Source organism: Hypomesus nipponensis, chromosome 5, assembly GCF_054491055.1.
Source record: "Hypomesus nipponensis isolate SF chromosome 5, ASM5449105v1, whole genome shotgun sequence".
In the NCBI taxonomy this organism is placed as follows: Eukaryota; Metazoa; Chordata; class Actinopteri; order Osmeriformes; family Osmeridae; genus Hypomesus; species Hypomesus nipponensis.
In genome coordinates this window covers 657,501-682,261 of record NC_140365.1, presented here as the reverse complement: position 1 = coordinate 682,261, position 24,761 = coordinate 657,501, and the positions used below count along the sequence as shown (strand labels likewise).

Below are 24,761 nucleotides of genomic sequence, written 5' to 3'. Positions count from 1 at the left end.
AGGTTTCCCTTTAGTGAGCATTATGAAGTCAATGGCCCATATCAAAGTATTTGTTCTGCTTTATTGCTGTTTCCTGTGATTTATGTTCCTAAGTAGCAGAAATATTTCAAGTGGCAGAACTGTCCCAGAGAACAAGGCAGTCTGGAGGGTGTGGCCTTATGGCTGTCAGCTTTTACTCTCTGTGTGCGTGTGTGTGTGCCTGTGTGTGTGTGTGCCTGTGTGTGTGTGTGTTTGTAGATGTGTTCTGATGCCAGCTCCAGAGTGTGACCCCTGGCCTCCTGCCATTGGTGCAGCTGTGTTTCCGGGGGCAACCTGGGGAGGGCAGGGCTGGGAAGGCTTCTGTATGCTAATGTGACCTCCAGCTCTGCAGGGGCCTTGGGTCTGGCAGTATGGCTGCCTGGGGCCACACACACACACCACACACACACACACACACACACACCACACACACACACACACCACACACACACACACCACACACACACACCACACACACACCACACACGCACAACAAGTCTTTTTCATCCACTTCCACAGAGATTGGAAATGTCAGATACAAACCCTGTCTGTGTCACACAGGCAACCCCTCCTCCTCACCCCTCTCCACCACATTTTACTGATGTCTATTTATCTGTCCATTAATTAACTCAATTATGAATGGCGGCCATGTTGAATAATGCATGTGTGGCCCAGCCCTATGGGCTTGGGAGGGAGAAGGGGGGAGGGGCAGGGAGAGAGGGGGAGGGGTAACAGGATGAGGGTAGAAGCCACTGCTGTACCAGAGTTCAGGCACACAGGGTATGAACTTCCTGCTACAGTTGGTTTCTGTGTTCAGCTGAACCTCTGTGTTCATGGAGAGACTGTGAGAGAGAGAGAGAGAGAGAGAGAGAGAGAGAGAGACAGAGAGAGAGAGAGAGAGACAGAGAGAGAGAGAGAGAGAGAGAGAGAGAGAGAGAGACAGAGAGAGAGAGGAGAGGAGAGGAGAGGGAGAGGGAGAGGGAGAGAGGGAGAGAGAGAGAGAGAGAGAGAGAGAGAGAGAGAGAGAGAGAGAGAGAGAGAGAGAGAGAGAGACAGAGAGAGAGAGAGAGAGGAGAGGGAGAGGGAGAGGGGAGAGGGAGAGGGAGAGAGAGAGAGAGAGAGAGAGGAGAGGGGGAGAGAGAGGGGGAGAGAGAGAGAGCAGGTTCGAGGCTGTAGTCTCTCGCCCCCCCGGGGCACAAAGCTACTCTGTTCTACATTAGTGTTTCCCTGCTCAGTGAGGAGGCTGCTTAGGCACTTACTATTTATTGAAATCCCTTATGGCACACACACACACACACCCCTACCCCTTACGGCACACACACACACACACACCCCCCTTATGGCATATGCATCACACACACACACAGCTACCCCCCCCACCACACACACACACACACACACACCCAGGGCCAGGGTTGTTGGGTGGTACAGCACCATTTATTACAGCTGTTGTGAAGGCTTTGGCTGGCTGCCAGTAGAGGACAAGGTTCTGGATCCATTCATGTCCCCATCAGACCACCAAACGCTGTCTAAGTGTTCATCCACGACAGCCATTACTGGCCCGCCTGCCTATAAATCGCCTTTTATCACTGTCACATTCTGTAACAGAGAAGAAAGCTTCTCTTCTCGCTGGAGCAGATTGTCAACACACACACACTCCAGCAGAGGCTGAAGGATGAGATGCTGAGTGTGAAGAGGACACACTCCTTCTCTGCCTGCCCCTGCACACACACACACACACTCACACACACATCTTTCCACTGGGCAGCGCTTGGGTTGAGGGAAGTCAGCGCTCAGTGGGACCCCCACCCTGATGGATGGAGGGAGGGAGGGAGGGAGGGGGACAGGAGGATAGGAGGACAGGAGGTGAGAGGCAAAGGAGGAGAGGAGGAGAGGAGGAGAAGAGAAAAGTGAAGGAGGAGAGGAGGAGAGGAGGAGAAGAGAAAAGTAAAGGAGGAGAGGAGGACAGGAGGGTAAGCTGTCTCCCAGCATGGTGCATCTTCAGCAGCCGTCTTCATCTCCTCCCCAGCTGGAGCCAGGACTCTCACATGAATATACAAACAGCTGAGTAACTAGCTATTGTTATTCACCTGCGCGTACCACTGCCAGCTCCACAAAGTCCTTTGTTTAGAGCGTGTCTTTGTGCTGAGCGCAGGCTTTCTGACAGGCGTACTGATGTGGACCGGGGCTGACCGTGAACACAGCTGTTGCTGAGTGAGTCTTTTACCGAACGAGCCTGACCTGTGTCTGCAGGCGGCCCTCCTGTCGCTCTACTGCGGCCCCGCGACCTCCCCTCAGCGGGCACCGAGGCGGGGGCGCCCGAGGCGGGGGCGCAGCCCTGCCATCAGCCCAGATGGTGGGCAGCGGGGGTCTCTATCACCCCCCCGCCCCTGCCAGAGTCACTAAAGAGTTGCCCCTGGGCTTTGTCCAGGCGATAGCCCTGGCCCATCTGCCCTGAAGGGTGAGTGTTGATTGTGGGAGGAGGACGATGAGAGCTGGGCAGGGTATGGCTAGCAGGGGTGAGATAGAACATTGTGCTGTCAACCAATCACCTCCCTGCTGGTGACGTCATAGAGTAGTTGGTCAATGGGTGGATTCGGGGGTGGGGCCTGTTATTAGGCCACGCCCTGTTGGACCCAACCACTCAGCCACCAGGGCAGAGGAGCTTGGCTGTGGCCTCAAACCGACAAATGGTGACATTTGAAAAGCTGTCAAAGTGGAATGTGAAAAAAAGCTGAGCTATAGCATAGCCATATAGCCAGAGAGCAGTAGGGGCTCTCCTCTGCCAGGAAGAAGAGGAAGAGAAAGGATGAAGAGGAAGAGGAAGGAGGAAGAGGAAGGATGAAGGAGGAAGTAGGAAGAGGAAGAGGAAGAGGAAGAGGAAGAGGAAGAGGAAGGATGAAGAAGGAAGTAGGAAGAGGAAGGATGAAGGAGGAAGTAGGAAGAGGAAGAGGAAGGAGGAAAAGGAAGGAGGAAGTAGGAAGAGGAAGGAGGAAGAGGAAGGAGGAAGTAGGAAGTAGGAAGAGGAAGAGGAAGGAGGAAAAGGAAGTAGGAAGAGGAAGAGGAAGGAGGAAGAGGAAGGAGGATTGGGTTTCTACATCTAGATGAGCCTGATGGGACCCTCATCATCTGGAGGGTTTCACATGATTCTTAAACAGACAGAGTATCTTCCAACACGCCTCGATACTCACAGGAAATCCCATCAGAGTCGAGGATTGTTCTGCTAATTGGGGATGAGAAAATTGTTCTGATATAATCTGTGGGTATTATGAAATCCTATCAAGAGTGATAGAAGCTTTATGCCAGCCAGGCCGGTTTGAGATATTTTTATATTAGCAGACAGTGTTCTGCACACAAATCTAGAACCTCTTCAGCATAAGTTCTGGGATCATAAACCTATTCCTCAACTCAGGTAGTTAGTGGGAATACTAAAGAAAACGAGAGATATATGAAGAGGGAGAGAGATATATGAAGAGAGAGAGAGAGATAAAGAGAGATGGAGAGGGATAAAGAGAGAGAGGAACAGAGAGGGAACAATCTCTATTCTGAACTGAGGGATGGGGAACAAACATTTTCACCAAACAAACAAACAGGAGAGTGATGTTTGTCTCTGTTATTGACTTTCCTAGAGAAAGCGGTTGATTATATTTGACAGGGCCACTATACATCACAACCATGTAGGGAGAGAGTTTGCTATCTACTTTAATTAAATCTATGTACAGGCTGTGGTGGAGGAGACCAGGGTGTGAGTAGCATTTCAATCAATCACTTTTTATCAGACAAACCCCCTGCAGTGCCTTGCTAAGACTGGCTCCAATGAAAACAGAATGAACAGCAAGACTTGAAACCCAAAAGTGAAAAACAAACAAATTAATTTTCTGCAATGCAACACGCATTTAAAATTTGAATTCATTATTTCGGCAATCAAGCAGCGAAATGTTACAGACCGAGAGATAGACAGACAGCGAGAGATGGAGAGAGGGAGGAGGAGAGAAATATATAGAGAGATGGATGAAGTGACAATGAAAGCGCACAAGAGAGAGACAGAGTGTGTGTGAGAGAAATGGAGAGAGAGAGAGAGAGAGAGAGAGAGAGAGAGAGAGAGAGAGAGAGGGGAGAGGGGAGAGGGGAGAGGGAGACACCTCTCCTGTGAGTCTTGTTGCCATGTGTGACTTAGCGATGCTGCAGGACAAAGACCCTCGTGAGAGATAGAGAGCCATCACAGAATGTTGATGAGCTTCTCCAAGAATGAAAGATTATGTTCCCAGTTGTTCTTCCACACGTTCTTCACAAAATAAAAAAGAACTTTGAACAGTTTTCACAGGCTCTCTGCCAAAGCACACCGCCTGCAAACACAGTCTTCCACCTCCCCCCTGCACTCCTCTCCTCCCTCCCCCTGCACTCCTCTCCTCCCTCCCCCCTACACTCCTCTCCTCCCTCCCCCTGCACTCCTCTCCTCCCTCCCCCTTCACTCCTCTACTCCCTCCCCCTTCACTCCTCTCCTCCCTCCCCCTGCACTCCTCTCCTCCCTCCCCCTTCACTCCTCTACTCCCTCCCCCTTCACTCCTCTCCTCCCTCCCCCTACACTCCTCTCCTCCCTCCCCCCTACACTCCTCTCCTCCCTCCCCCTACACTCCTCTCCTCCCTCCCCCTTCACTCCTCTACTCCCTCCCCCTTCACTCCTCTCCTCCCTCCCCCTGCACTCCTCTCCTCCCTCCCCCTACACTCCTCTCCTCCCTCCCCCTACACTCCTCTCCTCCCTCCCCCTTCACTCCTCTACTCCCTCCCCCTTCACTCCTCTCCTCCCTCCCCCTGCACTCCTCTCCTCCCTCCCCCTGCACTCCTCTCCTCCCTCCCCCCTACACTCCTCTCCTCCCTCCCCCCTACACTCCTCTCCTCCCTCCCCCTGCACTCCTCTCCTCCCTCCCCCCTACACTCCTCTCCTCCCTCCCCCTTCACTCCTCTCCTCCCTCCCCCTGCACTCCTCTCCTCCCTGCCCCCTTCACTCCTCTCCTCCCTCCCCCTTCACTCCTCTCCTCCCTCCCCCTTCACTCCTCTCCTCCCTCCCCCTACACTCCTCTCCTCCCTCCCCCTACACTCCTCTCCTCCCTGCCCCCTTCACTCCTCTCCTCCCTCCCCCTACACTCCTCTCCTCCCTCCCCCCTACACTCCTCTCCTCCCTCCCCCCTACACTCCTCTCCTCCCTCCCCCTGCACTCCTCTCCTCCCTCCCCCTACACTCCTCTCCTCCCTCCCCCTACACTCCTCTCCTCCCTCCCCCTTCACTCCTCTCCTCCCTCCCCCTGCACTCCTCTCCTCCCTCCCCCTTCACTCCTCTCCTCCCTGCCCCCTTCACTCCTCTCCTCCCTCCCCCTACACTCCTCTCCTCCCTCCCCCTACACTCCTCTCCTCCCTCCCCCCTACACTCCTCTCCTCCCTCCCCCTACACTCCTCTCCTCCCTCCCCCTACACTCCTCTCCTCCCTCCCCCCTTCCCTCCTCTCTCCTGATTCTCTCCTTTCACTCTCTCTCAAACACACTCCAAGCTACCCTCAGAAATGTTTTAATGAATCTTCAGGATTCATTTGCACATTTTGTTAGAATGCCCTGGAGAACATGCCTCAAACAAGCCAGATGAGGAAACGTGTCGGTAAAACACTACGGAAAAAAAAAACACATTCTAGCAAAAAAACTCAGGCGAAAAAATTATAGTAAAATAATTCTAGCAAAATAATTCTAGCAAAATAATTAGAGCAAAAGGTATTCTAGCAAAATAATTGTATAAAAATGTATTTTCAGAAAACATTATTGCGAAAATGTATTTGAAAAAACGTTGGAGATGAGGAAATGTGTACAACTTTGTTTTAGTTTTTAAAATATTTTTCCAACCTTTGCAAATTTTTTGTCCAAAAAAACTTCTACAGTTTTTAACCCTAAACCCTAACCCTCAAAAAACTGCAGCAAAACTTTTGCAAAAACACTTTTGAAAGTTTCAAAATATATACATTTTTTAAGGTTTGAAAAAAACATTTGCATCTTGGTTGAGTACTTGATGACTACACTATACTCTGCTGTCCTCTGCTGTACTCTGCTGTACTCGGCTCTGCTTTAATATACTGTTTTAGGTTTCTCTGTTCTCCTCCTCATTTTTTACAACTTGTTTAACTTCTTCTCCACACACACAGTGGAAGGGGAAGTGAGGAGGTTGTACCAGGGAACCAGATCAAGGTCCTCCAGGTTCTTTGGACCAAAGTCTTCAGTCTCAAACCCTTCATGCAAATCAGAAAATCATTCTGCAGTCTCACCATATTAAACATTTAGTCTCTCTCTATGTGCTTTCATTCTACCTCTCTCCCCCTGTATTCACACACACCCACACACACGGGCACACAACTTTATTTGAACTGAGAAGAACAAACTGTTTGCTGTTTGAAGGCTCTTTGAAGCTTCCTGTTCAATAAACTTCTCTGCTCAGCATTACCTCCTGTCAGCAACCCCCCTCCCCCCTCCCTCCCTGCCTGCCTGCCTCCTTGACAGCATCCGACCAGCTTAATGTCCTGCCCTGTCTCCCCCCCGGCCCTGCCCTGTCTCCCCCCCGGCCCTGCCCTGTCTCCCCCCTGGCCCTGCCCTGTCTCCCCCCTGGCCCTGCCCTGTCTCCCCCCTGGCCCTGCCCTGTCTCCCCCCTGGCCCTGCCCTGTCTCCCCCCCGGCCCTGCCCTGTCTCCCCCCTGGCCCTGCCCTGTCTCCCCCCCGGCCCTGCCCTGTCTCCCCCCCGGCCCTGCCCTGTCTCCCCCCTGGCCCTGCCCACATCCATGTTAATGCTGGGACCTCCTGCTGGGGTGTGGAGGCTGGTTCTGATGTCTGACAGGGGAACATCGGAGGGTTCCTGTCTGGGTGGAGAACCAGGAGGAGAGAGAGAGAATGTAGAGTCGGACACACCTCCCCTCCCGTGTCTGTGTGTGTCTGTATGTCTGTGTGTTTGTGTGTGTGTGTCTGTGAGGGGATGTGTGTGTGTGTCTGTGAGGGGATGTGTGTGTGTGTCTGTGAGGGGATGTGTGTGTGTGTCTGTGAGGGGATGTGTGTGTGTGTCTGTGTGTGTGTGTGTCTGTGTGTGTCTGTGTGTGTCTGTGTGTTTGTGTGTGTGTGTCTGTGAGGGGATGTGTGTGTGTGTCTGTGAGGGGATGTGTGTTTGTGTGTGTGAGGGGATGTGTGTTTGTGTGTGTGTCTGTGTGTGTGTGTGTCTGTGTGTGTCTGTGTGTGTCTGTGTGTTTGTGTGTGTGTGTCTGTGAGGGGATGTGTGTGTGTGTCTGTGAGGGGATGTGTGTTTGTGTGTGTGAGGGGATGTGTGTTTGTGTGTGTGTCTGTGTGTGTGTGTGTCTGTGTGTGTCTGTGTGTGTCTGTGTGTTTGTGTGTGTGTGTCTGTGAGGGGATGTGTGTGTGTGTCTGTGAGGGGATGTGTGTTTGTGTGTGTGAGGGGATGTGTGTTTGTGTGTGTGTCTGTGTGTGTGTGTGTCTGTGTGTGTCTGTGTGTGTCTGTGTGTTTGTGTGTGTGTGTCTGTGAGGGGATGTGTGTGTGTGTCTGTGAGGGGATGTGTGTTTGTGTGTGTGAGGGGATGTGTGTTTGTGTGTGTGTCTGTGTGTGTGTGTGTCTGTGTGTGTCTGTGTGTGTCTGTGTGTGTGTGTTTGTGTCTGTGAGGGGATGTGTGTGTGTGTCTGTGAGGGGATGTGTGTTTGTGTGTGTGAGGGGATGTGTGTTTGTGTGTGTGTCTGTGTGTGTGTGTGTGTCTGTGTGTGTCTGTGTGTGTCTGTGAGGGGATGTGTGTTTGTGTGTGTGTCTGTGTGTGTCTGTGTGTGTGTGTGTGTCTGTGAGGGGATGTGTGTTTGTGTGTGTGTCTGTGTGTATCTGTGTGTGTCTGTGTGTGTGTGTGTCTGTGAGGGGATGTGTGTTTGTGTGTGTGTCTGTGTGTGTGTGTCTGTGAGGGGATGTGTGTGTGTGTGCTGTGTGTGTCTGTGTGTGTCTGTCTGTGTGTGTGTGTGTGTGTGAGGGGATGTGTGTGTGTGTCTGTGTGTGTGTCTGTGTGTGTGTGTGAGGGGATGTGTGTGTGTCTGTGTGTGTGTGTCTTTGAGGGATGTGTCCTTTCAGAGCTGCTGGAGAGACAGTCGTGACTCGTCCTCATCCAGGGACGAGCGAGCAGGAGAGAGGGAGCAGGAGAGAGGGAGCAGCAGTCATGTGATCTGAGAGACTGGTGTGTGTGTGTGCGTGTGTGCGTGTGTGTTTGTGTGTGTGTGTGTGTGTGTGTGTGTGTGTGGTCACCCCGTCCTGATAGTACAACTACTGATCCCTTTCTTTCAAGCCTCTGAGAAGACAAGATGAAGCGACTGCACACTCACACACACACACACACACACACTAGTCTCTCAGATCACATGACTGCTGCTCCCTCTCTCCTGCTCGCTCGTCCCTGGATGAGGATTTCCAGCAGCTCTCTATCACACACACTTATGCACAGACAGACACAAAAAAACATACACATGCAGTCAGACAACAACAAAAATACATGAGTACACACAAGCAGACAGTCTGTGTCCATCACGACTCCCTGTCTCTGTAATGATTCCTTCTCTCTGGGGTCCTGTTAAGCTTTCACTGAAGCCATCTTGTGTACACCAGGTAGATTGATTCTGACTTATTAGCAGCAAGATAGAGTACCAGGAGGGTATTATTACAAAAGGAAATGTGCTATCCTGGGCTTATCAAGTGCTCGTTAGGGTTTTAATCAAAGCACTTCAAAACTTGCATATGCGGTTCTTGTCGTGAATCCCTAATGGGGTCTTTGGTAATGGAAAGAAATGACGTTACACAGCGTCCCCCAACAAAGAAGATATTTCATGTCAAACCTTCTCAGAGCTACAATGGAATTTTTTTCTATTAAAATGCCACTGGCCCCTATTGTCCTTCTCTGGCCCTCAGACACACTTCCTCCGGGGAGAACAGCGTCTACAAGTCTGCTTCAGCCACAACAAAGCTCTCAGTCCTCCACACCTACCCAAGTCATCGTCATCACCACCCCAAACCAGCCACCCTCAAGTGGGGTGAAAGCACAGCCGTCAGCCGGTGGTGGAGCGAGAGGACCGAAGGATTCAGGCTGAATGACAGCTGATGGTGTGGGGCTGAACTCTGGGCTTGTGTTTAGGGTGCAGCATGAAGACTGCTCATCTAGGAGGACAGAGGGACAGGTCATCTCTGGTCCTCAGGAAGAACAGTTAGAACTCACACACACACACACACACACACAAAGGCACACCATCTGCACACACACACCATACAGACAGCTTTTCCAGCGGATGAAAGGTCAGGAGTCCAATGTGAAGTACTTCCAGCCAAGGTCATTCAGAAACTGTGGAGTACCCCCCCCCCCCAGGCCCCTCTCCTTCTTTAGCTTGGTGAGCTAACCCACTCTGACCTCTGCCTTCAGGAGACGCCGCCACTTCTGAGGTTGCCGTGGCAACGCTACTGCTCGTGACACACTTCCAGAGAGCTGCACACACACACACACAGACACACACACACAGACACACACACACACACACACAGCTAGTCTGAAAATATCATCCCAGGATGACAGGGACATGTAGAGGAGTCCTGGGTTACTTTTCAGATTAGTCTCACCTTTAAACTAAATCAAAGGCAACTCGTCCAAAATAATCACACCCCTGAAAGCGGGTAATCTCTGAGCAGTTCTCCGGTTGAGGGGAACGGAGGCATCGTTTGACAGTCTATCAGAGAACTGCTGCGTCCTGCTTTCCCTCTCAAAAGCTCCCCAAAGTCACTTTCACCGCTCCGCTTAATAACCAGGCAGCAAGGAGACAGCCGGGAGGTCAGCCTGGCTAATGAAGCAGTCTGTCTCCGCTAACGGTGATTAGCTCTGATCTCCCTGCCGCCCCAAAATACACCGGTACCTTCTTCATCTGTCTGGGGTCTGGGCCAAAACAGATGACAGCACACCTCCCTCCTCACACTCTGTCTCTCTCCCTGTCTGTTTATCTGTCTCTCTCTCCCCGTCTCTCTCTGTCCCACTATCTGTCTGTTTATCTGTCTCTCTCTCCCCATCTCTCTCTGTCCCACTATCTGTCTCTCTCTCCCCGTCTCTCTCTGTCCCACTATCTGTCTGTTTATCTGTCTCTCTCTCCCGGTCTCTCTCTGTCCCACTATCTGTCTCTCTCTCCCCGTCTCTCTCTGTCCCACTATCTGTCTGTTTATCTGTCTCTCTCTCCCTGTCTCTCTCTGTCCCACTATCTGTCTCTCTCTCCTTGTCTCTCTCTGTCTGTTTATCTGTCTCTCTCTCCCTGTCTCACTCTCTGTTTATCTGTCTCTCTCTGTCCCACTATCTGTCCCAGTCTCTCTCTCTCTCCCACAGCCCGCTACAGTTGTTCCTCTGGGTCTGGTGACTCAGCCAGTCTACAAATCACATCAACACACTCACAAGGGTCAAAGGTTACTATGGCCAAGGAAGCGAGGGGACACTTCCAGGCTATATATCTATCTACATCTCTATATCTATCTACATCTCTATATCTATCTACATCTCTATATCTATCTATATTTGTATCTATCTTTATCTACATAGCTATATCTCCATATCTATCTCTCTATCTGTATTTCTATTTCTGTCCATCTGTATCTGTATCTCAATCTCTCTGGTGAAACCACACACAAGTATTTACACTAGCACACTTCAACTGCAAATGATGTGGAATGCATAGTGAAAGGTTATTCTGCCTCTTATCAGAGAAGATCTAAAATGCATGAATTATGTGAAATGTCATGAAGTCTGATTTGATCTGAGGTGAGCCACTCTCGTCTGTGTCTGAACTATGGCGTTCCCTCTCTCCCTCCTCTCCGCCTGCCACTGGGAAGAGACTCCCAAGGTCACCATAAAGGCCAGTTCAGTTCTCTGGAAAAGCTCTTGATGGGAAGGTTGTTGTCTGACGTGGTTTGGCCACCAGCTCTAGGCTATCGACACGTAGCTGCACGCTAGCAGACATCTGGACCCCAGCCAGCAGAGGGCAGCATCCCATGTGTGGCGGGCCTGGGCTAACACACGTTAGCGTGACGGGCTTGGGCTAACACACGTTAGCGTGACGGGCCTGGGCTAACACACGTTAGCGTGACGGGCTTGGGCTAACACACGTTAGCGTGACGGGCCTGGGCTAACACACGTTAGCGTGGCGGGCCTGGGCTAACACACGTTAGCGTGACGGGCCTGGGCTAACACACGTTAGCGTGGCGGGCCTGGGCTAACACACGTTAGCGTGGCGAGTCTGGACTAACACAAGTTGGCATGGTGGCCGGCTGGCACATCGGAAAACAGGCGCTGAGGTTGGCGTGGCAACGTGGCAAGTTAAGCGCAGGTGCCTGGCTGGCGTGTCTAATGGTCTGCTATGGCGCCGAGAGAAGCTTCCAGAACAGAGGAACAGTCCAGTTGGACCAGGCGAGGTTGGAGCAGACTCCTGCACTGTCAGGAACGCCACCAGGAAAACATATCAGTCAGAATTAGCATGATGGTTAGGGTTAGCATGATGGTTAGGGTTAGCATGATGGTTAGGGTTAGCATGATGGTTAGGGTTAGCATGATGCCTTTGCTGGCTTCACCCGCTACATGAGAGGAGAATACGCACTTGTTCTCTCATGCACACACAGACAAGCACACACACACAGACACACACACACACACATTCACATATGCACACACACAGAGATGAAAAACACAGACACACACACTCTACTGGTGCAAGTCATCCTCAACAGGGTGTAAGTCTGATGACCTCCCTGACTGGTAAAGCAGGAGAGGAAGTGAAGGCTGGAAGAGTCTGGAAGGATGGTCTCTGGTTAGAGGCCAGGCTGAATGCTTCAGTCTGGAAGGATGGTCTCTGGTTAGAGGCCAGGCTGAATGCTTCAATCTGTCAGTCCTGTTGCTGACAGACACACAGACATGTTGGGATAGACTTCACATCCTTCCTACTGGGATTAAGTCAATGCTTTTCTTGCTGAGTCATGAAGAGTGTACCGGGTGCTAAGCTAACAGTACGGCCTCAGCCTCAGCCCCAGCCCCAGCCTCAGCCTCAGCCATAGCCTCAGCCTCGGACATGAACACGAAAACATAAAACACCCAAAACCAAAACTGTTTCATTAAACACAGTTTGAGAGTTGCTTTAATTCTAAATATTTACAGAGTGTGCTTATGATGTTGCCTGTGTTTGTGGGACACTCTCTCCCTGAGACCGTGGTTTTGTCAAGCATTAGTCTTCTAATCCAAATAATCCTTCCGCGTGGACACAGCAATCACATTTTCACAGAGATAGCAATATAATGATATGACTTCTTACAGTCTTCAGGTTGGTGGAGCAACTTGGGGAGCAGGGATTACAAAGCTCAGAGGGATTTCAGAGACCATTTGTAAATAAGTTGAACATTTCCAATCGTCAGGAGGTCAGTGGAGACAACCTACTTTGTTTTGAAAATGTAGCCGACACAAGAGCCATGAGACACACACCAGCATCCCTCCCCCTCCCCCAACACCAGCATCCCTCCCCCTCCCCCAACACCAGCCTCTCATCCCTCCCCCTCCCCCAACTCCAGCCTCTCATCCCTCCCCCAACACCCCCCTCTCTTCCCTCCCACCGAGCAAGGATGCACCAATCACAATCTCCGCTAGCTAACTCCTGATGATGTGACCTAGAGCTGGGGAGGGAGGGAGGGACTGCCCCCTGCCCCCTGCTCCCTGCCCCCTGCTCCCTGCTCCCTGCCCCCTGCTCCCTGCCCCCTTCTCCCTGCCCCCTGCTCCGTGCTCCCTGCCCCCTGCTCCCTGCCCCCTGCTCCCTGCCCCCTGCCCCCTGCCCTCCACCCAACACTCACACTTCACACACTGCACATTACCCAGCAGCCCCTATGATTGTTGTATTGTAGTCCTTTGCTCGCTGTGTGTACCAGCATGCAGAAGACACTGAACACACACATGTTCGAACATGCAGGCACACACACGCAGAAACACACACAAACAACTAATACACACACACGCACACAAACACGTGCACACACACACACACGCACACACGCGCACAAATGGAACTCCAAAAAAGACTGTTTCCTCCCACGTACAGAAGCTTCTGGTGCTACAGTTGACCACATAAAACTCATAACTCAGGTAACCACAGATGATTAAAGCTGATCTGTCACAACATGCAGAGTAAAGAGGTGGAGGAAACACTCAGTAATCTCATCTCTCCCTCCTCCTCCTCCTCCCCCTATCTTCCTCCTCTTTCCCCCTCCCTCCACCCTCCTCTTTCATCTTTAGGTCTTTTTTCCTGGTGGTTTTAGCTTGTTGATAAATGCCTTTCTATGCCTCATTCAGAACTCCATGTCCTACCCATATGATGGCTCTACTGTATGTATCTGACTTTCTCTACCGCAGCATCACATCAGCAGTAGTTCTTTGATATTCAGGATGTTTAGTTTTTCATGATGCCCTCAGGATGACCCACAGCATAGTGTAAGAGGAGGGAGCCCAGTCCTCCAGTCACACACACACACACACACACACAGTCACACTGTCCTCAGTAGAACCTGTCTGTTCGCTAACATGCTGAGAGTCAGCAGGGAGGGGCAGGGAAGGGAGCAGGACACTGTAAAACTAAATAACGCTGCAGAAATGATGCGTCAGCCCAGTTGCGAGTCTGCTGGCTGCTGCTCTACAGCTGCTGACCCGCCTGCTCCTGATCCAGCACAGTCTCTCCTAGCCCACCCTGATCCAGCACAGTCTCTCCTAGCCCACCCTGATCCAGCACAGCAACTCTCAGCGCTGACAGCCCTCTGTTAAAGAGCGCTGAAAAGAGAAGTCATTGGGCTCAGCCCACACTTAATAGTCGTGGTAAATTTGGAGAAAGAGAGGTTTCACTCTCTTCAAAAGCCTGTCAGATGTTGAAGAGGAAAACTACACGGTCATTTGGTTTCTCACTGGGGCTTCTCCTTTCGCGGTGGCCGTGGCGACGGCCCACCTGTCACTCAAGATGGCGGCGCCCGCCTTTGTGGCCCTCCACACGACGCTCAAAATATCACCTGTCAGCGCCAGCCGCTCTTTAAACACACGCTCCGGAGAGAGGGGAAAACACACGCTCAGCCGTGGCCTCCTCGAGATGGATTAATGTTCCAGCAAGATCTTGCCAACTGCCTCCCTGGTTTAAAGATCGCTGAAGGCCTCTTGTGCTTACAAGTTAATGCCCTGCATTCATGCTTGGAAAATCCCAGGGGAGGAGAGAGGAGGAGAGGACAGGAGGAGAGGAAAGGAGGAGATGAGGAGAGGAGGAGGAAAGGGGAGGAGAGAGGAGAGGAGGAAGAGGAGAGGAGGAGAGGAGAAGAGGAAAGGAGGAGATGAGGAGAGGAGGAGAAGAGGAGGAGAGGAGGAGAAGAGGAGAGGAGGAGAAGAGGAGAAGGAGAGGAGAGGAGAGGAGAGGAGAGGAAGAGGAGAGGAGAGGAGGAGAAGAGGAAAGGAGGAGGAGAAAGGAGACAGGAGTGTGTCCATGCTGCAGATGACTCCTGAATGCTCCCTAGATGACGCCCTTGGAGAAGCATCCCCCCTCGACTCCTCTCCTCCATCACCCCCACCCGGGAGAGAGCCTTCACCATGCCCCCCTCCACCCTGCCCCCCTCCACCCTGCCTCCCTCCACCCTGCCCCCCTCCACCCTGCCCCCCTCCACCCTGCCCCCCTCCACCATGCCCCCCTCCACCCTGCCCCACTCCACCCTGCCCCCCTCCACCCTGCCTCCCTCCACCCTGCCCCCCTCCACCCTGCCCCCCTCCACCCTGCCCCCCTCCACCATGCCCCCCTCCACCCTGCCCCCCTCCACCCTGCCCCACTCCACCAGCGCAGGTGCTGGGAATCCCATCCAATCACGGTCAATCTTCTTTAAACAGATCTATCGCTAAGCAGGCTGGCTGAGGCCTTCAGAGCTCCATCACCAATGACCCAATGAGTCACTGGTAACGCAATCGCAGCTTATCCTGGGGGGGCCGTCTCCATGAGGACGCCATGGCGACCGTCTGAACACACCGGCTCGTGTCAATCTCCCATGATGCACTGCTACGATAGTGGACCGGTGAGGTCACATGGGGGGGAGGGGGTGCTGTCCGTCCACCTGTAAACCACAAACACTAGGAGGGCTGTGAGGAGGGAGGCTGTGAGGCGGGAGGCTGTGAGGAGAGAGGCTGTGAGGAGAGAGGGGCTGTGAGGAGGGAGGCTGTGAGGAGAGAGGCTGTGAGGAGAGAGGGGCTGGGAGGAGAGAGAGGGGCTGTGAGGAGAGAGGCTGTGAGGAGAGGGGCTGTGAGGAGAGAGGCTGTGAGGAGAGAGGCTGTGAGGAGAGAGGGGCTGTGAGGAGAGAGGCTGTGAGGGGGGAGGCTGTGAGGAGAGAGGGGCTGTGAGGAGGGAGGTTGTGAGGAGGGAGGCTGTGAGGAGAGAGGCTGTGAGGGGAGAGGGGCTGTGAGGAGGGAGGGGCTGTGAGGGGAGAGGCTGTGAGGAGGGAGGGGCTGTGAGGGGAAGGGGCTGTGAGGAGAGAGAGGCTGTGAGGAGAGAGGCTGTGAGGAGGGAGGCTGTGAGGAGGGAGGGGCTGTGAGGAGGGAGGGGCTGTGAGGGGAGAGGGGCTGTGAGGAGGGAGGGGCTGTGAGGGGAGAGGCTGTGAGGAGGGAGGGGCTGTGAGGAGAGAGAGGCTGTGAGGAGAGAGGCTGTGAGGAGGGAGGCTGTGAGGAGGGAGGGGCTGTGAGGAGGGAGGGGCTGTGAGGAGGGAGGCTGTGAGGAGAGAGGCTGTGAGGGGAGAGGCTGTGAGGAGGGAGGGGCTGTGAGGGGAGAAGGGCTGTGAGGAGAGAGGCTGTGAGGAGGGAGGCTGTGAGGAGGGAGGGGCTGTGAGGAGGGAGGCTGTGAGGAGAGAGGGGCTGTGAGGAGGGAGGCTGTGAGGAGAGAGGCTGTGAGGGGAGAGGGGCTGTGAGGAGGGAGGGGCTGTGAGGAGGGAAGCTGTGAGGAGAGAGGGGCTCTGAGGAGGGAGGCTGTGAGGAGAGAGGCTGTGAGGAGGGAGGGGCTCTGAGGAGGGAGGCTGTGAGGAGAGAGGCTGTGAGGAGGGAGGCTGTGAGGAGAGAGGGGCTGTGAGGAGGGAGGCTGTGTAAAACTTGGTGCTCACTCCTGCGGGTGTTTAAACAGCAGCCTGTCGGACACGCGGTCGGCCCACTGGGCAGATGAAGGTCAGAGAGGATATTAAATCCTCCGTCTAACTGGCCTCCCCCTCTGTCGGCCTCACTGCAGCACCTCCAGACCCTTAGCTCCTTCCTCTCCTCTCCCTCGCTCACACCCAAACTGCTAGTGACTGCAGTGAGATTAATGCAGCTCTGGAAAGCTCTGATGCAGGACCACATGACTCTAAGCCTCAAGTCTGCCCAGCCTCAGGTCTGCCCAGCCTCAGGTCTGCCCAGCCTCAGGTCTGCCCAGCCTCAAGTCAGCCCAGCCTCAGGTCTGCCCAGCCTCAGGTCTGCCCAGCCTCAAGTCAGCCCAGCCTCAGGTCTGCCCAGCCTCAGGTCTGCCTCAGGTCTGCCCAGCCTCAGGTCTGCCCAGCCTCAGGTCTGCCTCAGGTCAGCCCAGCCTCAGGTCTGCCCAGCCTCAGGTCTGCCCAGCCTCAGGTCTGCCCAGCCTCAAGTCAGCCCAGCCTCAAGTCAGCCCAGCCTCAGGTCTGCCTCAGGTCAGCCCAGCCTCTAGTCTGCCCAGCCTCAGGTCAGCCCAGCCTCAGGTCTGCCCAGCGTCAAGTCTGCCCAGCCTCAGGTCTGCCCAACCTCAAGTCTGTCCAGCCTCAGGTCTGTCCAGCCTCAGGTCTGTCCAGCCTCAGGTCTGCCCAGCCTCAGGTCTGCCCAGCCTCAGGTCTGCCCAGCCTCAGGTCTGCCCAGCCTCAGGTCTGTCCAGCCTCAGGTCTGTCCAGCCTCAGGTCTGCCCAGCACTCATCCCATCAGGACCAGACTCTACCCTGGGTCAGGACCAGACTATATACTGGTCCAGACAGGACTATACCCTCAGGTGAGACTGCAGGAAGGAAGGAGCTTACAGGCAAATGTTGTCTGAGAGCAATCAGGTCAGCGGTCACATCAGATTGGGTTGCAGAGGGGAATGGAAAACACATGCAAATATCCTGCAGCACAGGACCAACACCAGCCTGGAGTGAAATACTATGATTGAAGAGGTAATACACTATATATAATAACATATACTGTATCAATCAACTACAGACTGGGTGTGTGATAGACAGGCAGACAGACAGACAGACAGACAGACAGACAGGCAGACAGGCAGGCAGGCAGGCAGGCAGGCAGGCAGACAGACAGACAGACAGGCAGACAGGCAGACAGGCAGACAGGCAGGCAGGCAGACAGACAGACAGGCAGACAGGCAGACAGACAGACAGACAGACAGGCAGACAGGCAGACAGACAGACAGGCAGGCAGGCAGGCAGGCAGGCAGGCAGGCAGGCAGGCAGGCAGACAGGCAGGCAGTTGTATAGGTTTTGTATACTATACTTCTCCTTTACTTATCTCACCACAACAACCCTGAAAACAAAGTCTTCTTCATGCAGGGCGGGTCATGTTTACTGGCTGATATGTACCTGTTTGTGTGTCCTAATGGACATCTACACTAAGAGACCCTGGTGTTGGGATTAGATGCGAGTGTGGTTCAGCAGGTGAGCTAAATGAACTAATATGGATTCGACCAGGCAGCGCAGAGAGATAGTCACACATTTACAAAACCTCAATGAACACAAAATGTCAGGCATGATATTACATTACCGGAGCACCAGAACAAATTTCCTGTCACTAACCAAGGTATCCTCTCTCTCCCATGTGTTTCCTCTCTGCACAAGTATGTGAGGTGTGAGTGTGACGTGTGTGTGACGTGTGTGTGAGGACAGTATTAGGAGTGTGTGAGGAGCCTATTTCTCCTCCTCTTCCTCCTCCTCTTCCTCCACCTCTTCCTCCTCCTCTTCCTCCAGTTCAACACAGTAGCAGGACAGAGGGAGAGGGTGTAAAGGGGTGAGTGTGACGACCCACTGGCCTGGAAACCACCGCTGGACCCGCTGGAACCAAACACTGGTCACCCCCACCTCACCCCACCTCACCTCACCTCGCACCACCCTGAACCCCCCATGACACAGAAGAACCCAGGGAGGCTAGCCAAGGCAGTTTTAGCTCAGATAAATAAGGCCACTTTGTTTTGAGACTCCTTCAAAGCCGATTACAATAAACTGACTAAGCATAAGCCAGAGCAGCTAATTAGGCCGTTGGTGTTTAGGGTGCTGTCATGCCCGGGCTCGGTCTACTGTTATGTCATCAGGCTCCTCACATTACAAGCTATCGGCTCGCTTCTGCAATACACCTACAAGTTCTCAAGTCCCACGTAAGTGTAATGAGCAGTTAGCTGGCTGTTTACATTTACATTTAGTCATTTAGCAGACGCTCTTATCCAGAGCGACTTACAGTAAGTACATGAACATTCCCCCGAGGCAAGTAGGGTGAAGTGCCTTGCCCAAGGACACAATGGCATTTGGCACGGCCGGGAATAGAACCAGCAACCTTCTGATTAATAGCCCAATTCCCTAACCGCTCAGCCATCTGACCCCCGTTTACGGGTGAAAGTCTCCTAGGACAGATCCTGAATCACAAGATCTCATGTGAAGGGAAGCTCCCGTCTGATCAACAGGATGTCATTGGGATCTGACTGCAGTCCTGCCGCCAGAACCAGGACGCCACATCCCTGCTGGGACGCCACATCCCTGCTGGGACGCCACATCCCTGCTGGGACGCCACATCCCGTCTGAGACGCCACATCCCTGCTGAGACGCCACATCCCTGCTGGGACGCCACATCCCTGCTGGGACGCCACATCCCGTCTGAGACGCCACATCCCTGCTGAGACGCCACATCCCTGCTGAAACGCCACATCCCGTCTGGGACGCCACATCCCTGCTGGGACGCCACATCCCTGCTGAGACGCCACATCCCTGCTGGGACGCCACATCCCGTCTGAGACGCCACATCCCGTCTGAGACGCCACATCCCTGCTGAGACGCCACATCCCGTCTGAGACGCCACATCCCGTCTGAGACGCCACATCCCTGCTGAGACGCCACATCCCTGCTGAGACGCCACATCCCTACTGAGACGCCACATCCCTGCTGGGACGCCACATCCCTGCTGAGACGCCACATCCCTGCTGAGACGCCACATCCCTGCTGGGAGACGTGGAGGAGGAGGCTCTCACGAAGAACAGAGAGACAGAACACTGCTGTCACTCACAGCAACGTGTCAGGAGGCATGATGGGAAGAAGTCCTTCCTCGCCCACAGTGAGGGAGAGAACACAGTGACCATGTGACCCTAATGTAATCAAGGCACCTGTTCACCACCTCCCCTCCCCCTCTCAACCACCTCTAGTCACATCCTGTTAATTGGCCTTAGTCACCTGACCCAGATCACAGACAAACACCACCTAGAGCGCACACACTCACTCACACATACACACACACACACGCAAAAAAAAAAACTTGCGGCCCCCTGTTCTCCTTCTGTGGAGGAGAAGCTAAATGAATTGGTTTTCGTCCGGCGCAGGCGCTGGGAGCAGCGTGTGTGCGGTGATAATGTTGAGCTGTGTTGGACAGGCAGGGGGAGACCCAGACCTCCTGCTACACACACAACACACATACACAACGCACACACACACACACACACACATACTCAATCAGCCTGATTTGTTTGTCTCCTCCTTAAGGAGGGGAAAAACTTTAATCAAGTCAGTCAAGTCGTTCAATCAAGTCAAAATTTGTGTTGAGCCCTTTTTGCTTTTTTCAATGATAACGACGTCATGCTGAATATTTTGTGGCTTCTCAGCCATGCCTCCACTTCAACATCCTCTGCTTCAGATTCATCTCCAACTACATACACATCACTTTTAGGTTCAAGCCCACAGCCCACAGCCTGCAGTCACACAAGCAGTGTCCTCCGTTACAGAGTCCGCAGGGACAGAGTGAGTGACTGGAGCGGTCTGGAAGCCCTCACTGCGACCGGCTGCTCAAGGTCAACCCTTCCTGCCGGGGAGCGCTAACGAGTCCACCTTAAGAAGATGACCACGGCATGAGAGACTGTGAAAGACTCTCCTGGATAAAACAGTGCCTCTCTCAGACTCAGAGAACAGTGGTGTAGTCTTCACACTGCAGAACACAGCTGTGTAGAACACACCAGCCTGGACACAGCTTAGCAGCTTAATGTTCCTCTGCCAACCCACACACACCAAGAAGCAGGAGAACTCTTACCTTCCCAAATTGTTCGAAATACTGCTTCACATCTTCTACTACTGTGTTGGCCGACAATCCGCCCACAAATATTTTCTTTGTTCTTGTGACCATCTGGAAAGAGGAAGAGAGAGAGGAAGAGATGGGCGATCAGGCTTCAAACACATCACAACACCTTTAATGTGAGTCCAAACAGAAGATCAGCACTGGGCCAACCCCTAGATAAGGGATGAAAGAGAGAGAGAGAAATAGAGAAAGAGAGAGAGAGAGAGTGAGTGTGTGTGAGAGAAAGAGAGAGAGTGTGTGTGTGAGAGAAAGAGAGAGAGAGACAGAGAAAGTGAGATAGAGAGAGTGTGTGAGAAAGATACTACTGGGGAGATTGAGTACTGGTTGTGTTAGTAGTTACAGCTTTAACTACCCCTCTGTTCAGTTCTGAAGAAAAGGCTTTCCTGGCACGAAATACATGTAAATAATGATGATAGCAAATACAGCAATACGGAGAGGAGAGAGAAGGGTTAGCGCATATTGAGTTTAACATGAAACATTACAAACATAAAAACAACAAATAATAATTATGTATGTATATATTTTATGTACAGTAAATACTGTAAATATAATATAATATACAGTACTAGTCAAAAGTTTGGACACATTTTCCCAATAAAACCCCCCAATGACTGGTACTGTATATACTGTATGTATGTATGTATATATATATATATATATATATATAAATAACCCAAGTATATAAATATACACTTCTATCAAAAGACCGCCCAGCTGCGACAGAGAGACTCCAGAATGCCCTGGGCTTCCTCAGACTGCAGCTAATCGCTATGCGGAGTAGAGAGAGTAGACAGAGTAGAGAGGATGCAAATGATGATTTCCTTCAGGCTGCATGGCCGGCCTCGCTGTTTGAAACGCCACTTTAACTGCCTCCACTGTCTCTAATCAAAACAAATTCCTGTTAAGGGACCAGAGAACACCAAGAGGAGCACAATTAAAGACCCACGCTACTGCACCCTTTTAAGGCAGCGATAGATTTGCTTTTTGCTCCCAGAATCATTCAGGTACTTTACGCGTGCTCTCAAACACTCAACACTCAAGACAATAACAGAAAACATTTATTATTTTTCAGAACACAATTAACTAGTGCTGGAAGGAAAGACAAGTGCATTAAAGTCTCAATAAATTAAAAAGCAGCAGAAGTTTTAAGGATTATTAATGATTATTACCTACAACATAAAAACAGGACGAAAGCGACAACAGAACACCCTCTGTAACACAATCCTTCTCTCAGTAGTGCACACACACTCCCCAGAACACACACACACCTGTACACATACCTGAATACACACACACCTGTACACACACCTGAATACACACACACCTGTACACACACCTGAATACACACACAATCACAGGATCTATGCTGGACAGTCATCATTTCCTTCCTTCCTATTTGCATGAGATGTGGACATCCGGCCATCATGCAAATGTGTCAGCAGACTGCGCCTCTTCCTCCCCCTCTCTCCTTCTCCTCTCCCTCTCTCCTCCTCTCTCCTCTCCTCTCCCTCTCTCCCCCTCTCTCCCCCTCTAATCCCCTCTCCTCTCCCTCTCTCCCCTCTCCCGCTCCCCTCTCCTCTCCCTCTCTCCCCCTCCCTCCCCTCTCCCCCTCCCCCTCTCTCTCTCCCTCTCTCCCCTCTCCCCCTCCCCTCTCCTCTCCCTCTCTCCCCCTCTCTCCTCCCCCTCCTCTCCCCCTCCCCCTCTCTCCCCCTCTCCCTCTCTCCCCCTCTCTCCTCCCCCTCCTCTCCCCCTCCCCCTCTCTCCCCCTCCCCCTCTCCTCTCCCTCTCTCCCCCTCTCTCCTCCGCCCCCTCCTCTCCCCCTCCCCCTCTCTCCCCCTCTCTCCCCCTCTCTCCCCCTCTCTCCCTCTCCTCCCCTTGTACTCCTATCTGCCCCGCCGTTGCCAACCGTCCGCAGCCACGGTAACGGACAGTGATAAAGGGCTATGTGGGTATTTATCAACATCACTCACTTTTATCACAGGCGATCTGGGTAATAGAAACAGCAGGCAGTGTTGTCTCTGCTGGCTTGGCCTACATCTCCTACAGCTGCTTCTCCCGTTTTCCCTGATAGATAATCTCACTGTCTCCGCCGTCCGCTGGAAGTCGTTTTCAACAGCGCCTCCTCCCTGCCCCTGCCTGTAGCCAGTTCAGTTTTTAGCGTAGTCTTTATACTCTGTGACAGGCTGCCCAAAGGCTGATGGGGTTTCTAGAGCCATGGAACAACGCAATTACTTTCCCTATTTGTCTCCATGGTGACAACAGACAACAGGACTCTCCTCTCCTGGGAAACGAATGCACAGTGTTCCTTGTTTCCGCTGAGAGAGAGAGAAGGAGGCTGTGTGTGTGGGGGGTTCTCAGAGCAGGCTTGGTGGCCACGCTCTACTGTAGCTTAGCAGGGCTCTATCTGCATGGTGGCACAGTTAAGCAGGACCTGGGGTGGGGGCAGTAGGACCTGGGGGCAGTAGGACCTGGGGTGGGGGCAGTAGGACCTGGGGGCAGTAGGACCTGGGGTGGGGACAGTAGGACCTGGGATGGGGGCAGTAGGACCTGGGGTGGGGGCAGTAGGTCCTGGGGGCAGTAGGACCTGGTGGTGGGGGCAGTAGGACCAGGGGTGGGGACAGTAGGACCTGGGGGCAGTAGGACCTGGGGGTGGGGGCAGTAGGACCTGGGGGCAGTAGGACCTGGGGTGGGGGCAGTAGGACCAGGGGTGGGGACAGTAGGACCTGGGGGCAGTAGGACCTGGGGTGGGGGCAGTAGGACCAGGGGTGGGGACAGTAGGACCTGGGGGCAGTAGGACCTGGGGTGGGGGCAGTAGGACCTGGGGGCAGTTGGACCTGGGGGTGGGGGCAGTAGGACCTGGGGGCAGTAGGACCTGGGGTGGGGGCAGTAGGACCAGGGGTGGGGACAGTAGGACCTGGGGGCAGTAGAACCTGGGGGTGGGGGCAGGATCCCCCCCCAGACAGAAAAGTCCCAGAAAGGAGCTGCTGAAAACGTTTTCCTCTTCCTCTCCCTCCTCTCCCTCCACCTCCTCTTCCTCCTCCTCCTCTCCCTCCTCTTCCTCCTCTTCCTCCTCCTCCTCTCCCTCCTCCTCCTCCTCCTCTCCCTCCTCCTCCTCTTCCAACCCCCTCCCCCTTCATCAAACCTCTGGGCTGATATTAGCATCAATGTGCACCTCTTGATTTCTTCATGACGCTGATTAAGGGACACTGTATTTGTTGATGGCTGATTTTCAAGTCGAGTAACTTTTGCCCTTCTATAAAATTGGGGCACTTGTCTTTTTACAACAAGCCTAAGAGTTTAAGACTGGCTTGATAAGGAAAGCCCCCCCCACCCCAATCACTCCTGTCTGTCGGCCATGTTGATTTCCAAAGCTAGCTGATTACATCGCCATAACAACCTGCTGGAGAGTGGGTCACCCCCCCACACCCCCCCCCCCCAGCGGCTGAGATCACATATCCAGCTCTGATTACGACCTGTGAGTCTTCATCATAGCCCTGGCCTTGCACAGCCACACACACAGGAAAGCAGCTCTCGGGGCTTGTGTGCCAGTTTTCATGATGGAACATAAGAACACATACATGTGGGCTACTGTTCCTATAACTCCTATAAAAGGGGATATCATTACTGGCATTCACATGGAGTCCAGGAGAGCATGTGTCAATGCAATGTAGCATGATCAAAGCCCCCTGCCTTAGTCACACACACACACTCAGTGCTATTACATGGCTAGGCAGCCCAGGTAAACACAGCATCTGTTCATTAGTGTCACTGGCGCTGCAGCGCTCAGAGAGCTGCGATTCCAGCGGCAATAGAATCTGCTTTGTTTGTGTGAATGAAAGAGTGAGCGTGTGTTTACCAGAGTGACACAAAGAGGGAGGGAGAGAAGTAGAGAGACAGAGAGTAAAAAGGACAGGCACGACAGACAGAGAGAGAGGAACCAGGAACGAGAAAGAGACATAGAAGCACCTGCTGAGAGCTGTGCTTCCTGTCTGTGTGGCTAACTGTTCTGTGAGGGAGGTGAGGGAGACAGGGAGACAGGGAGGTGAGAGAGACAGGGAGACAGGGAGGTGAGGGGGACAGGGAGGTGAGAGATACAGGGAGACGGAGGTAATGGAGACAGGGAAGTGAGGGAGACAGGGAGGTGAGGGAGACAGGGAGACAGGGAGGTGAGAGAGACAGGGAGGTGAGAAAGACAGGGAGACAGGGAGGTGAGGGAGACAGGGAGGTGAGGAAGGTGAGGGGGACAGGGAGGTGAGAGAGACAGGGAGGTGAGGAAGACTGGGAGGTGAGGGAGGCGAGAGAGACAGGGAGATG

The 24,761-nt window shown here is 53.1% G+C and overlaps 1 protein-coding gene across 3 annotated transcripts in view; it reads right to left on the bottom strand.

The window, feature by feature from the left end:
• LOC146287620 (RNA-binding protein Musashi homolog 2-like) overlaps nt 1-24,761 on the bottom strand; it is a 178,124-nt gene that overhangs the window by 107,600 nt on the left and 45,763 nt on the right. For all 3 annotated transcript variants that reach the window (XM_084697807.1, XM_084697808.1, XM_084697809.1), the window contains exon 6: nt 20,403-20,495. In XM_084697807.1, the coding sequence (XP_084553933.1) occupies nt 20,403-20,495 (93 nt within the window). The remainder of the gene's footprint in view (nt 1-20,402; nt 20,496-24,761) is intronic.